At 62.7% G+C, this 12,195-nt stretch overlaps 1 protein-coding gene and 1 long non-coding RNA gene across 27 annotated transcripts in view; both read left to right on the top strand.

Annotated features, from left to right (window-relative positions):
- Positions 1-10,385, top strand: part of TNK2 (tyrosine kinase non receptor 2) — a 42,380-nt gene extending 31,995 nt beyond the window's left edge. For 6 of the 26 annotated variants that reach the window (XM_070072277.1, XM_070072278.1, XM_070072269.1 and 3 more), the window contains exons 10-16: positions 1,242-1,436; positions 3,605-3,696; positions 4,729-4,848; positions 5,378-6,711; positions 6,812-6,907; positions 7,025-7,152; positions 9,558-10,385. In XM_070072277.1, the coding sequence (XP_069928378.1) occupies positions 1,242-1,436; positions 3,605-3,696; positions 4,729-4,848; positions 5,378-6,711; positions 6,812-6,907; positions 7,025-7,152; positions 9,558-9,564 (1,972 nt within the window). In that variant the 3' untranslated portion in view covers positions 9,565-10,385. Of the gene's footprint in view, positions 1-1,241; positions 1,437-3,604; positions 3,697-4,728; positions 4,849-5,377; positions 6,712-6,811; positions 6,908-7,024; positions 7,157-9,557 lie in introns of those variants that run through there. The other 20 variants (XM_070072286.1, XM_070072284.1, XM_070072275.1 and 17 more) reach the window with 10 other exon arrangements.
- LOC138849306 (uncharacterized) lies at positions 7,161-9,103 on the top strand. Its single transcript, XR_011387975.1, has 2 exons — positions 7,161-7,476; positions 7,853-9,103. It is a non-coding gene; the product is annotated as an uncharacterized lncRNA (long non-coding RNA).
- Positions 10,386-12,195: the final 1,810 nt, after the last annotated feature.

The raw sequence follows: 12,195 nt of genomic DNA, 5'->3' as shown, positions 1-12,195 counted from the left end.
TCAGGTCGAGGGCGTCACTGGGGAAGTGGTGGGGGTGCCGGGGGGGGAGTGGCCTTGGGTCCCCGGTGCCAGCTGTTCCTCCCCAGCGCCTGACCCTGGTGACCGTGTGCTCCGAGGGGAGCCTTTGTCTCCTTGAGGCGGCCCTGCTATTTCTGGATGGGCCTTGTGCCTTCTTGGGGTGGTGTCCTCTCTTCCTTCCTTTCCTGCCCTTCCCACCCTGGAGGGAGCATGGGTAATCACAGGGTTGCTGGTGTGCTGTTTCTGAGGGGCTGGGCTGTGGGAGCTCAGCACCACCTCCCCTGCCCCACCCCGAGGACACTGTGTTGGTGGCCTTGGGTTTTTGGTCTCTGGGAGGTCACGCTGCCCCAGCTCCTGCCACCAGCTTCCTGCAGGCCCTGTGGTCTGGCTGCATTTTGGAGCCTCTCTCTACATTTCTGGTCCTGGGCCAGGTGAAGTAGGGGTGGCAGGGAGGGCAGGCAGCCTGGTGCCACGTGTGTCCCATCAGCGTGAGGGCTGTCCCCACTTGTGCCTTTGCCAAGGCTCGCCCCGCATCAGGCAGGAATCTCACAATCCTTAGGGCTTGCAAACACCAAAGCGCGGGGGCCCACCCCAGCGCAGGCTGCTTCTGCCCTGGGCAGGCGCTCCCTGCTAGACCTCTCGCTTTAAGACATGTGGAGCTCCCTCCACTCTTGGGGAGAGGAGCAGGGTGGCAAGGGTGAGTCCTCACCACCCCGCCATGGAGAAGGCCGCAGCTGCACCCCGGTGCCTACACACACTTGAAGCTGGGAGTAGACAGTGCGCCGAGGGCTTGGCTCCCAACCTGGTACTGAGGTCCGGGTGTCCCTTGAGTCCCATGTATCTCAGAACCACTGGGACCCAGCTGAGGAGTGAAATCCAGGGGCCAGGAGGCCTGGGGCTGGGGAAGGAGGGACGCCAGGGTGTGAGCTTTGCAGACTTAATTCCTGAGTCCGCTGAGATCTATCTGGTAACTGCGGGCACGTCGTGTCGCCTGTTGGGACCTGTTTCCTTATTTGTGAGCTGTGGGAAGAGCTGCCTGAGCCACCTAGAGAGCTCAGGGTACAGCTGTGTGCAAGTGGCAGGGATGGGGAGTGGCAGAGGGAGGGGCGCCAGGCCAGCTGCCTGGCCCTGAGGCCCCGCCCTCGTGCTCGCCTTCTGCCCAGGTGAGCAGATGTGAGAAGGGTTCCACCACCTCTGCTTACTGCGTCCTCTCTGTCGGGCAGGGCCGAGAACTACTGGTGGCGCGGCCAGAACACACGGACGCTGTGCGTGGGGCCCTTCCCTCGCAACGTGGTGACCTCGGTGGCTGGCCTGTCGGCCCAGGACATCAGCCAGCCCCTGCAGAACAGCTTCATCCACACGGGGCATGGCGACAGCGACCCCCGCCACTGCTGGGGCTTCCCCGACAGGATCGACGAGTGAGTGCGCAGCCTCCCCGGCCCCAGCCTTGTTCTTGGGAAGCTCCAGACCCCTAGGCAGCCACAGCCCAGGAGTCGGGGGTCCTGTTGGGAAGGCCCTACTGTGTCGGTGAGCTCCCGGGGTGCAGAGCGGGTCGCTCAGCAGGTGGCATGGTGCATCTGCCTCGAGGTCAAGGTCGGGGTTGCGAACGTGCTGTCTGCATGTGCAGCTCCAACTGCTTCCCAGAGGCGGTTCCCAGGTCCAGCACCTAGGGCCCCCGGGTGCACAAGGGGGACAGTGTGGGTCCATCCTTCAAGTCCCCAAACCCTGTTTTGCCTACAGGGAGAGTCTGCCGGGCAGCTGTGGCAGGGGCCTCAGGAGTTTGCCTGTCACAGTCACCTGTAGCAGGTGTCGTGCCGCACTCTGAGGCCCTCACACACGCTGCTCTGCCTTCTGACCCCGCACGCGCTCCTGACCCCCTGCCCGGGGCCGGGGTTCATGCCTTGTCCTTCGAGAGCCTTCCTCCTGGATGACACCACAGGGCAGGCTCGGCGCTGCGTCTTCTGCTCTCACAGTGGCGTCCTCAGTGCTCTCCTGGCTTCAGCGCCGGTGGATGCGCTGGGGCAGCACCGCTCATGGGCTCCAAGCGGGCCCGTGCAGGGGAGCGGCTCCCTGGGCAGCCGGGTGACCCCTCGCACGGGGACAGGGCATTGGGTGTCTCGGACCAGGAGCAGCAGAGCCACTGTCTGGCTTCCTCTCTCTGCCTCGCCGCAGTCCCGTGCCCGGCACACACTGCCCGAGTCCTCCTAGCTGCCTTCCATCCCTGAAGCACAGGCAAGAACAGGATGTTGAGGCAGAATGGGGTGGGGTGCGGGTGCCGGAGAGCAGGGCCCCGCTGAGTGCTGGCCGTCAGTGCCGGGGCGGAGTTGGGGACAAGCAAGCATCCGGCCTGCCCTCCGGGGCCCATAGAGCCCTCTGTCTGCCCGCACTTTTCGCTGCCCTGCCGTGGGCACAGGTCTCATTGCCCCACAGCATCTCATTGTAGGCAAAACTCAGGTCAGGGGCCACTAAGGATGGGTCCACACTCCCCCTGGGTGCAGAGACCCCCCAGGCCATAGCCTTACCCCTGCTGGCATACTGGCCTGAGGGCACAGCCTGGGGAAAGGTCGTGACCCCTGCCTCTGAGCAGCCGTTTCTGTCACCTGCTGCCAGGGCCAAGGTCCTGGAGGTGTGCACAGGCCTGGCTGGGGGCGCGCCTGGTTCACAGTCAGGCCAGCAGGGCTGGGGGGAACTCTCCAGGGTGACCTCGGAGGGGAGCCACCCTGCGGGCCTGTACCTGGGACGAGGGTCGCTGTCTCCTTGTAGTAGAAGGGTGAGGTGGGGCGGGGCGGGGGACACAGATCTGGTCATGTCCTGGACGGCCCCCCTCCCTGGGACCCCCAGCAGCTCCTTCCGCCAGCCTACACGCCCCTGTGCAGCCCTTTCTCCTGCCAACTTCGCACATGCATGTCCTCCCTGAGTGGCGTGCTGAAGCCAGGCCCTCCTGCTCCATGACCCACACACAGAACACCAGGCCCTGGGAGGGGCCGGCCCCTGTCCGTCACTCCCAGAGCCAAGTGCGGGCCTGTGTGGGAGCAGGCCACCACCCGCTGCCCCACTCCTGGCCTGCTGTAGCCATTCTGGCCCTGTTCTTCCAGGCTTGAATCAGCCTCGCTGACTAAGTCCCAGATCCTGACAGTTGGTGCAGGGGTTGAGGGTGCAGGTGGCCCAGCCTCCCCAGCTCCTGGCAGGGCCCAGCAGGACACCTCCCACCCACCTTGCCTGAGGACCATGGCCCGGATGCCTCTGCCGCGGGCCCTCCCCGTGCGTGGGACCTGCGGGACACAGCAGAGTGCGCTGGCGAGGGACTGCCAGTGTGGGTTGGGGTGCCGTGGGGACAGTGTCAGAACCCTGGAGTCGGCGGCTTCTAGCCCAGGCTCGGGTTTGGTTTCTCTGCTCCTTCTCCCAGAAGCCTCCTCTGCTTGCAGCTTAGATCTGCAGAAGGGACTGGAGCTGTAGCTTGGGCCCGGGGAGCCACATGCTGCCTGCCCCTCAGCTTTCCCTGTGACTCTCAGAGTGACAGGTGTGGCGATTCTGCGGGAGCCCACTCCCCCCACCCCCTGCCTCTGACCTGGCTCTCCTCCCACAGGCTCTACCTGGGGAATCCCATGGACCCTCCTGACCTGCTGAGCGTGGAGCTGAGTGCCTCCCGGCCCACCCAGCCTCCAGGAAGGGGGAAAAGTAAGAGCCCCCTGCTTCGTGGTGTCCAGGTCGTTGGCTGTGGGGGCTTGGGGCGGGGGGGTACTGCTTTCTCGGGCTGCCCTGGGCCTGCGGTTCCGGCTCCTGGAGCAGCGGGTGGGACAGCTGCGTCCCTGGCTCTGGCTGGGCGTGGGGTAGAGGACGAGAGGCAGCTGTATCCGCCGAGGTGGACTCCCTCGGCTTGGTCCTGCATTAGCCCTGCCTGCCTCGGCTTCCCCCTCCCTCCTGCCGCCCTTGTCGCTGGCCCTGCTCTGATCCTGGCTTTCCTCACTGCGCTTAATCCCGCTCTCTCCTGAGCCAAAACCACCCCACGGCCTGCATCTCCCAGATCCTCTGCCTGTGACTCCGGAACCCCATCATCCGCATCCTGCCACTGCAGTGCCTCGCATGTGCCGGGTCCTTTGCTCCTTCACGCGCTCCTATTCACTGCTCTCTCTCTCCCTCTCTCCCCCGACTCTGTTCCCCCTGCCGTCCCCTCTGTGCCTCTCTGTCCCCCCTTCCTGTGCCCTGTCCCACTCTGTCCCCTCCCCTGTCTTTTCTGTCCCCCCCACTCTGTCTCTCCTCCCCTGCCCTGTCCCACTCTGTCCCCCTCCCCTGCCCTTTCTGTCCCCCCCACTCTGTCTCCCTCCCCTGCCCTGTCTGCTCTGTCCTCCCCCTCCCCTGCCCTGTCTGCTCTGTCCCCCTCCCCTGCCCTGTCTGCTCTGCCCCCCCCACTCTGTCCCCCTCCGCTGCCCTGTCTGCTCTGTCCTCCCCCTCCCCTGCCCTGTCTGCTCTGTCCCCCTCCCCTGCCCTGTCTGCTCTGTCCCCCCGTCCCCTGCCCTGTCTGCTCTGTCCTCCCCCTCCCCTGCCCTGTCTGCTCTGTGCCCCCCCTCCCCTGCCCTGTCTGCTCTGTCCTCCCCCCTCCCCTGCCCTGTCTGCTCTGTCCTCCCCCCTCCCCTGCCCTGTCTGCTCTGTGCCCCCCCTCCCCTGCCCTGTCTGCTCTGTGCCCCCTTCTCTGCATGGCCTTTCTTGTAGGGGAGCCTCCGCCTCGCCCACCTCAGCCTGCCATCTTCACTCAGAGTAAGTGGGGCTGCTCTGGATGCCTTGGCCCCTGCCCCCGCCCCCTCTCTCCTCTCACTCCTCTCCTCCTGGAAGGTACAGAGCCCTGGCGGCTGGCTGGGTGGGAGGGCACGTGGGTGTGTGCCGTGAGCTTTTGGGCTTGGCTGGGCCCAGCATGCCTCCCCCACCCCCAGTGCCTGGGCTCCCCCACCTCCCCGCTGTGCCCGGGTCCAGGCCCTGCCTCGCTGCCGTGCGGACTAGCAGAGGTGGTTGGTCACTGTCCCCCTCCTGCCAGGGGGTGCTGCCCATAACCCCTGCCTGCACTAACAGTGGCCGCCGTGGGGTCAGTGGAGGCTTGCTAACCCAGGCCCAGGAGCAGGGCCGTCTGGGGTCTCGCATGGCTGGAGGGGGCCTCGGAGACAGTCAGGCATGGGCATAGGTTTCCATGGCTTCAGTGAAGGCAGGGGGCCAGCAGTGGGTCCCATCCTGTCTCTGGAATGGGGTCCCCCAGGCACCCAAGAGAATTGCAGCAGCCTCTGGGAGTTGGGAGCGGGGAGTTGGTGGGGACGCTTGGCTCTCCTGCCCCTGACACCACCTTCTATGGGGGTCTCTCTGTCTATCACAGAGCCAACCTACGACCCTGTGAGTGAGGAACAGGACCCACTGGCCAGCGACTTCAAGAGGCTAGGCCTGCGGAAACCCGGCCCAGCCCGGGGGTTGTGGCTGGCGAAGCCATCGGCCCGGGTGCCGGGCACCAAGGCGAGCCGCGGGGGTGTGGGTGAGGCTCCGCTCATCGACTTCGGCGAGGAGCCCGTGTTGCCGGCCCCGCGGCCCTGCACGCCCTCCCTGGCACAGCTGGCCATGGACGCCTGCTCCTTGCTGGACAAGACCCCTCCACAGAGCCCCACGCGGGTGCTGCCTCGGCCCCTGCACCCCACACCCGTGGTGGACTGGGATGCGCGCCCCCTGCCCCCGCCCCCTGCCTACGATGACGTGGCCCAGGACGAGGAGGACTTCGAGGTCTGCTCCATCAACAGCACCCTGATGGGGCCTGGCCAGGGCGAGACCAACTACGCCTTCGTGCCCGAGCAGGCGCGGCTCCCCCCGGCCCTGGAGGACAACCTTTTCCTCCCGCCCCAGGGGGGCAGCAAGCCAGCCAGCTCCGCCCAGACCGCCGAGATCTTCCAGGCGCTGCAGCAGGAGTGCATGCGGCAGCTGCAGGTCCCGGCCGCCTCCCTGGCACCGTCGCCCAGCCCTGGGGGCGAGGACAAGCCCCAGGTGCCCCCCCGGGTGCCCATCCCGCCTCGGCCCACACGTCCGCGAGCTGAGCCGTCTCCAGCCCCAGCAGGCGAGGAAGACATGGGCCGGTGGCCCGGGCCTGCCTCCCCTCCCCGAGTGCCTCCCCGTGAGCCCCTGTCCCCTCAAGGCTCAAGGACCCCCAGCCCCCTGGCGCCCCCTGGCAGCTCTCCTCTGTCCCCCCGGCTCTCCAGCTCCCCTGGGAAGACCATGCCCACCACCCAGAGCTTCGCCTCCGACCCCAAGTACGCCACTCCGCAGGTGATCCAGGCCCCCGGGCCCCGGGCCGGCCCCTGCATCCTGCCCATCATCCACGACGGCAAGAAGGTCAGCAACACCCACTACTACCTGCTGCCCGAGCGCCCGGCCTACCTGGAGCGCTGCCAGCGTTTCCTGCGGGAGGCCCAGAGCCCCGAGGAGGAGCCCGTGCCCCTGCCCGTGCCCCTGCTGCTGCCCCCGCCCAGCACCCCTGCCCCTGCCGCCCCCACCGCCACTGTCCGGCCCATGCCCCAGGCTGCCCTGGACCCCAAGGCCAACTTCTCCACCAACAACAGCAACCCAGGGACCCGGCCAGCAGCCCTGAGGGCCGCTGCTCGGCTGCCACCCCGGGGCTGCCCCGCGGACGGGCCGGAGGCTGGGCGGCCAGCCGACAAGATCCAGATGGTGAGTGGCAGGCGCGGTTTCGGGGTGAGGAGGGGCAGGGGCCCAGGGGACCCAGCGGAGTGGGCCTGCGTGGTGCTGACGGGCGGGTGGGTGTGCCCAGCTGCAGGTCATGGTGCATGGGGTGACCACAGAGGAGTGCCAGGCAGCCCTGCAGAGCCACGGCTGGAGTGTGCAGCGGGCTGCCCAGTATCTGAAGGTACCACCACCACCCCTGCCTGCTCCAGCGCTCAGGGACCCCGCTGCTCCCAAGCCCCGCCCCCGGCCTGTGCCCCTTGGCCCCGGTGTGTCCCACGATACCCGCTCTGCCCCGCAGGTGGAGCAGCTGTTTGGGCTGGGTCTGCGTCCCCGAGGGGAATGCCACAAGGTGCTGGAGATGTTTGACTGGAACCTGGAGCAGGCCGGCTGCCACCTCCTGGGCTCTTGTGGCCCTGCCCACCACAAGTGAGTGAGCGCCACACTCTGCCTCGCCTGCGTGGCCCAGGCCTCCCTAGCGGGGGTGGGGCAGGCAGTTTGGGTTGAAAAGTTTCTCCTAAATGAACTCATTTAGACATTTTAGCCACTTGGTTTTCTGGTGAGCTGGTGAGCTGGTGAGTAGGGGAGGGGATGGCCTGACCCCGCTCGCCCCTGCCGAAGCCGCTCCGAGTGGCTCCAGGGAGAGGCGCTCTGGGGACCCAGTGATGGAGACAAATAGGAGGGCTCTTCAGAAGGTTTATGGAATTAAAAGATGACTTTATTTTGGAGCAAAGGTGTTGTAATCTGCACATAGTTTTTTTTTTTTTTTTTTTTTTTTTTTTGACAGGCAGAGTGGACAGTGAGAGAGAGAGAGACAGAGAGAAAGGTCTTCCTTTGCCGTTGGTTCACCCTCCAATGGCCGCCACGGCCAGCGCGATGTGGCCGGCGCACCGCGCTGATCCGATGGCAGGAGCCAGGAGCCAGGTGCTTTTCCTGGTCTCCCATGGGGTGCAGGGCCCAAGCACCTGGGCCATCCTCCACTGCACTCCCGGGCCACAGCAGAGGGCTGGCCTGGAAGAGGGGCAACCGGGACAGAATCCGGCGCCCCGACCGGGACTAGAACCCGGTGTGCCGGCGCCGCTAGGCGGAGGATTAGCCTAGTGAGCCGCGGCGCCGGCCTTGCACATAGTTTTTTTAAAAAAAATTTTTTTAAAGATTTATTTATTTATTTGAAAGTCAGAGTTACACACAGAGAGAAGGAGAGGCAGAGAGAGAGAGAGAGAGAGAGAGTGTCTTCCATCCGCTGGTTCACTTCCCAGTTGGCCGCAATGGCCGGAGCTGTGCTAATCCGAAGCCAGGAGTCAGGATCTTCTTTTGGGCCCAAGGACTTGGGCCATCTTCTACTGCTTTCCCAGGTCGTAGCAGAGAGCTGGACCGGAAGTGGAGCAGCTGGGACACGAATCAGCACCCATACAGGATGCTGGCACTACAGGTGGCGGCTTTACCTGCTGCACCACTGCGCCTGCCCCAGTTTTTTTTTTTTTTTTTTTTAAATAATACATGCTTTCTATGAACTTTTTGAAGAACCCACTCATGCATGGATTTCACAATTCATTTTTCACCAAATTTGTCTTTGAATTCCATCTTCCTGTGAACTTTTTGTATCTCACCTCTTTTTTATATTTCTGTTTAAAGTAACATTTAACATTTGAATGCCTTTTAAAACTGAGAGTCAGAGAGACAGATTTCCCATCCACTGGTTTGCTCCTAAAATGCCTCCAACAGCTCCCAGCTGGGGCCAGAGCCGGGAGCCGATCCACGTGGGTGGCACCTATCATTGCTGCCTCCCAGGCTCTGCATCGGTAGGGGCTGGAGTCCGGGCAGAGCCAGGTGTTTAACCCCCACAGTCTGATCGGGGACACAGGCGTCTTAACTGCTAGGCTGAACTCCGGCCTCAGTACCTTTTTTTTTTTTTTTTTTTTTTTTTTTTAAGATTTATTTATTTAAAAGGCAGAGTTACAGAGAGGCAGAGGCAGAGAGAGGAAGAGGTCTTCCATCTATTCGTTCACTCCCCAGATGACCACAGCGGCCGTAGCTGCACTGATACAAAGCCAGGAGCTTCTTCCTAGTCTCCCACACTGGTACAGGGGCCCAAGGATTTGGGCCATCTTCTGCTGCTTTCCCAGGCCATAGCAGAGAGCTGGACTGGAAGTGGAGCAGCTGGGACTCGAACCGGCGCCCATATGGGATGCCGGCACTGCAGGCAACGGCTTCACCTGCTATGCCACAGCGCCGGCCCCCTCAATGCCTTTTTAAAGGAATGCCCAACCAAGAAAAATCATAACTGGTTACTGCTTTCCTGTAAGAAGTTTATATAACAAAACCAATAGATATGTAAATAAAATAACGTACAGTGACGTAAGACGTTAACAAGCCAGAAGTTGTGAAGTCACAGAAATGAAGTTGGGGTCACCCTGGGAGGCACGGCAGGGGAGGGAGCCCAGCTGGCCTCCTGCTCACCAGCAGCACACGCAGGTCCCTGTCTGGGGACAGGAGACGTGGCTGCCGCGCGGTCCACAGCACACCGGCCTGGAGGCTCGGCGCCCTCCCACGGTTCCTCTCACTGGTTCGCATCCAGGCACACTTAGGTTTTGCTATACCCGTGTCCGTGGCTACCCTACGGCTCACACACAGTGGCGCGCTCCTCTTGCCTGTGGTTCATCATTTGTTAGAGTAAAGACAGGAGACACTCCGGGCCGGCAGAGCCGCAGACCCAGTGCCCAGCACTGCTGCTCTGCAGCCAGTGTGCCCGGCGCCAGGAGCCGACACCTGCCTGTGGTCTGCCTGACTGGCCCCCTGATACAAGGACTGTTGGGCCATTTCTTGTCCTCTAGGCGCTGAGAGTCATCTGTGGAGCCAGAGGGCGTGTCCTGAAGGAATCACTTAAGCCCGTCCGTCTGTCCGTCCGTCGCCCTGAGCCGGGCCCGAGGACCTGCTGCTCCCAGCGGACAGAGCGCGGCCCCGCAGCAGAGGCTGGGTGCCCCTTGTGCTCATCCCTCCCTGCCCAGCGCCGTCCCTGCACACTCGGCTCAGCCCGCCGTGCCCCAGCCGAGAGGTGGGAAGGAGCCCTTGGGGGCCCCTCAGCGGAAGGAGCTGCCTCAGGAGGGCCAATGCGTGGCCTGCTGCTGGCTCTGGTCCTTGACTGGACTTGGGGCTGGCGCGGGCCCCCCCGGCCCTGCCCCAGGGGGCCCGGACACAGGAGGCCAGGCTTGACCTGGCCCGGGAGGATGGGGTGACCACACAGAAGGGTGGGCTGGCCCCTGGCAGCCCCCTCACCCCCACCCCGAGGGCTGGGCCCTTTCCCAGGGAGTCGCTGGCAGACGGCTGGGGTGTCGGAGAGAATGTGACCTGTGGCCTCGCAGCCGATGCACTGTGGGACTTGGCTGGTCTTGGGACCTTGTGCCTGGAAATAGCCCGAGGCGGCTCAGGAAGCAGAGCAGAGGTGCCAGACCGTTCTCTGGCAGGGACCAGGGCCCGCGGCCCCAGGGTTGGGAGGAGACCAAGGGGGCAGCTGCCCTGGAGGAGCTACTGCTCCCTCCCTGACCCCAGCTCTTCCCCCGTGCTGTTCTGTGTCGTCCCACCAGCCTGTCACCACGGCTGCTGCCCCAGCTATCAATACCTGCTTCTTCCAGAGAAATAAAGTTAGTTTCTATTTTATGCTACCGCCCTGTGCCCGCCTGTTCCTCTGTCTGTGGTCAGCAGCTTGAGGGCCCAAGGTTCTGTTAGGACAACCGGCCGCGCAGTGCCACCTGCGGGCGGAGCAGGGAAGTGCAGGCTGGGACCGGTGCGGCCACCAGGCTGGCAGAGGGGCCAGAGACCCCAGGTCACCCAGCCGCTGGCTCTCACAGGAACATCCCGAGGTTTTGTTCCGCAGGCAGGGAGGCAGGCGGGAGGGAGCTGAGTAGCTTGTTAACTGGAGCCCGGTCAGGAACCTCAGGCTTAGTGTGTATGAGATGATAATTTTGTTTCTCTGGATAATATGGTCGCGTGGTTCAAAGTCTAGCCATACTAAAGGGTGGACAGCCTGGGGTCTCGTCCCAGCCATCCCCTCCCGTCTTCAGCATCAGGTTCTCGGGTCTCCCTGGTTTGTTTTTTTTTAGCTTACAGTGTTTGGAACGGTCCCACGGCAGCCAGAGGGGTGGCCCCGGTGCCGTCTCGGGCTGCATGGGTGTGCGGCTCAGCCTGGGCCGAGCGTCCAGGTGCCCTTGGCGAGGTGTGGTCCTTCGCACTTGCTGCAGTTCGTCGTGTAGGTCAGCTCTTTTCTTGGTCTCAGCCTGGCGGCAGCCGTGGAACCAACTAAAGAGCTCTCTGACTTCGGTCGCACTGACCGGTAGAAAATGCTGTTTCTCCAGTTTCAATTTGCATTCACTTCACTAGTGAATGGATATGGTTTATTTTTGTTAAGAATTATTTTCATTTATTTGAAAGGCAAAGATAGAGGGAGAGACAGAGAGGAGAGAGAGATCTGTCCACTGGTTTACTCCACAATGGCCAGGGCTGGGCCAAGCCAAAGCCAAGAATCTGTAACACCATCCGGGTCTCCCATGTGGATGGCAGGGGCCCAGATACTTGGTCCATCACCCACTGCTTTCCCAGAAGAAGCTCCTGGCTCCTGGCTTCGGATCGGTGCAGCTCCGGCTGTTGTGGCCAGTTGGGGAGTGGGCCGGTGGATGAAAGACCTCTCTCTCTCTGCCTCTTCTTCTCTGTGTAACTCTGACTTTCAAATATTTATTTATTTGAAAGAATTTCAGAGAGCGGGAGATTCAGAGAGAGAGAGGTCTTCCATCCGCTGGGTCACTCCCCAAGTGGGAGTGGGCAATGGCCTGGGCTGTGCCAGTCTGAAGCCAGGAGCCAGGAGCTTCTTCTGGGTCTCCCATGCGGGTGTAGGGGCCCAAGGACCTGGGCCATCTTCCACTGCTTTCCCAGCCATAGCAGAGAGTTGGATCAGAAGTGGAGCAGCCAGGACTCGAACTGGCGCCCATATGGGATGCCGGCACTGCAGGTGGCGGCTTTACCCGCTATGCCACAGCTCTGGCCCCGCTGTATATACTATTACATCATAGAATGTGAGCTGATGACTCGGGTTCACGGCCCACCCTGGGTGTCGGTGCTCTGGGCTCCCTGACTGGCAGGCCTGAGACCTACAGCCCTGCCGCCCTGGAGATCTGGTGCCCACAGACCCCACCATTCTGCACACCGTTTGCTGGGGGCAACACTTACTTGTAATTTTTAAAAAATTACTCAAACTTCATAGCCGGGCAGAAGTTAATACTCAGTAATGCCGGGGCCTGCGCTGTGGCTCCATCCGTCAGTCAGTAGCTTACATTATAGTCAGCCACGCTCTGCATAACATTGGGTTCTGCTGCTCCCGTCTTCCCGGGCCTCTTGTCTGATACATTTTGTTCTTTTTGCTGCACACGGTCATCTATTTATAGATTTTTTTCTGGACATTTTGGACTGGGGTTGTCATTT

The sequence above is a fragment of the Oryctolagus cuniculus genome, chromosome 4 (genome assembly GCF_964237555.1).
Source record: "Oryctolagus cuniculus chromosome 4, mOryCun1.1, whole genome shotgun sequence".
Lineage (NCBI taxonomy): Eukaryota > Metazoa > Chordata > Mammalia > Lagomorpha > Leporidae > Oryctolagus > Oryctolagus cuniculus.
This window is presented reverse-complemented; position numbering and strand designations above follow the sequence as displayed.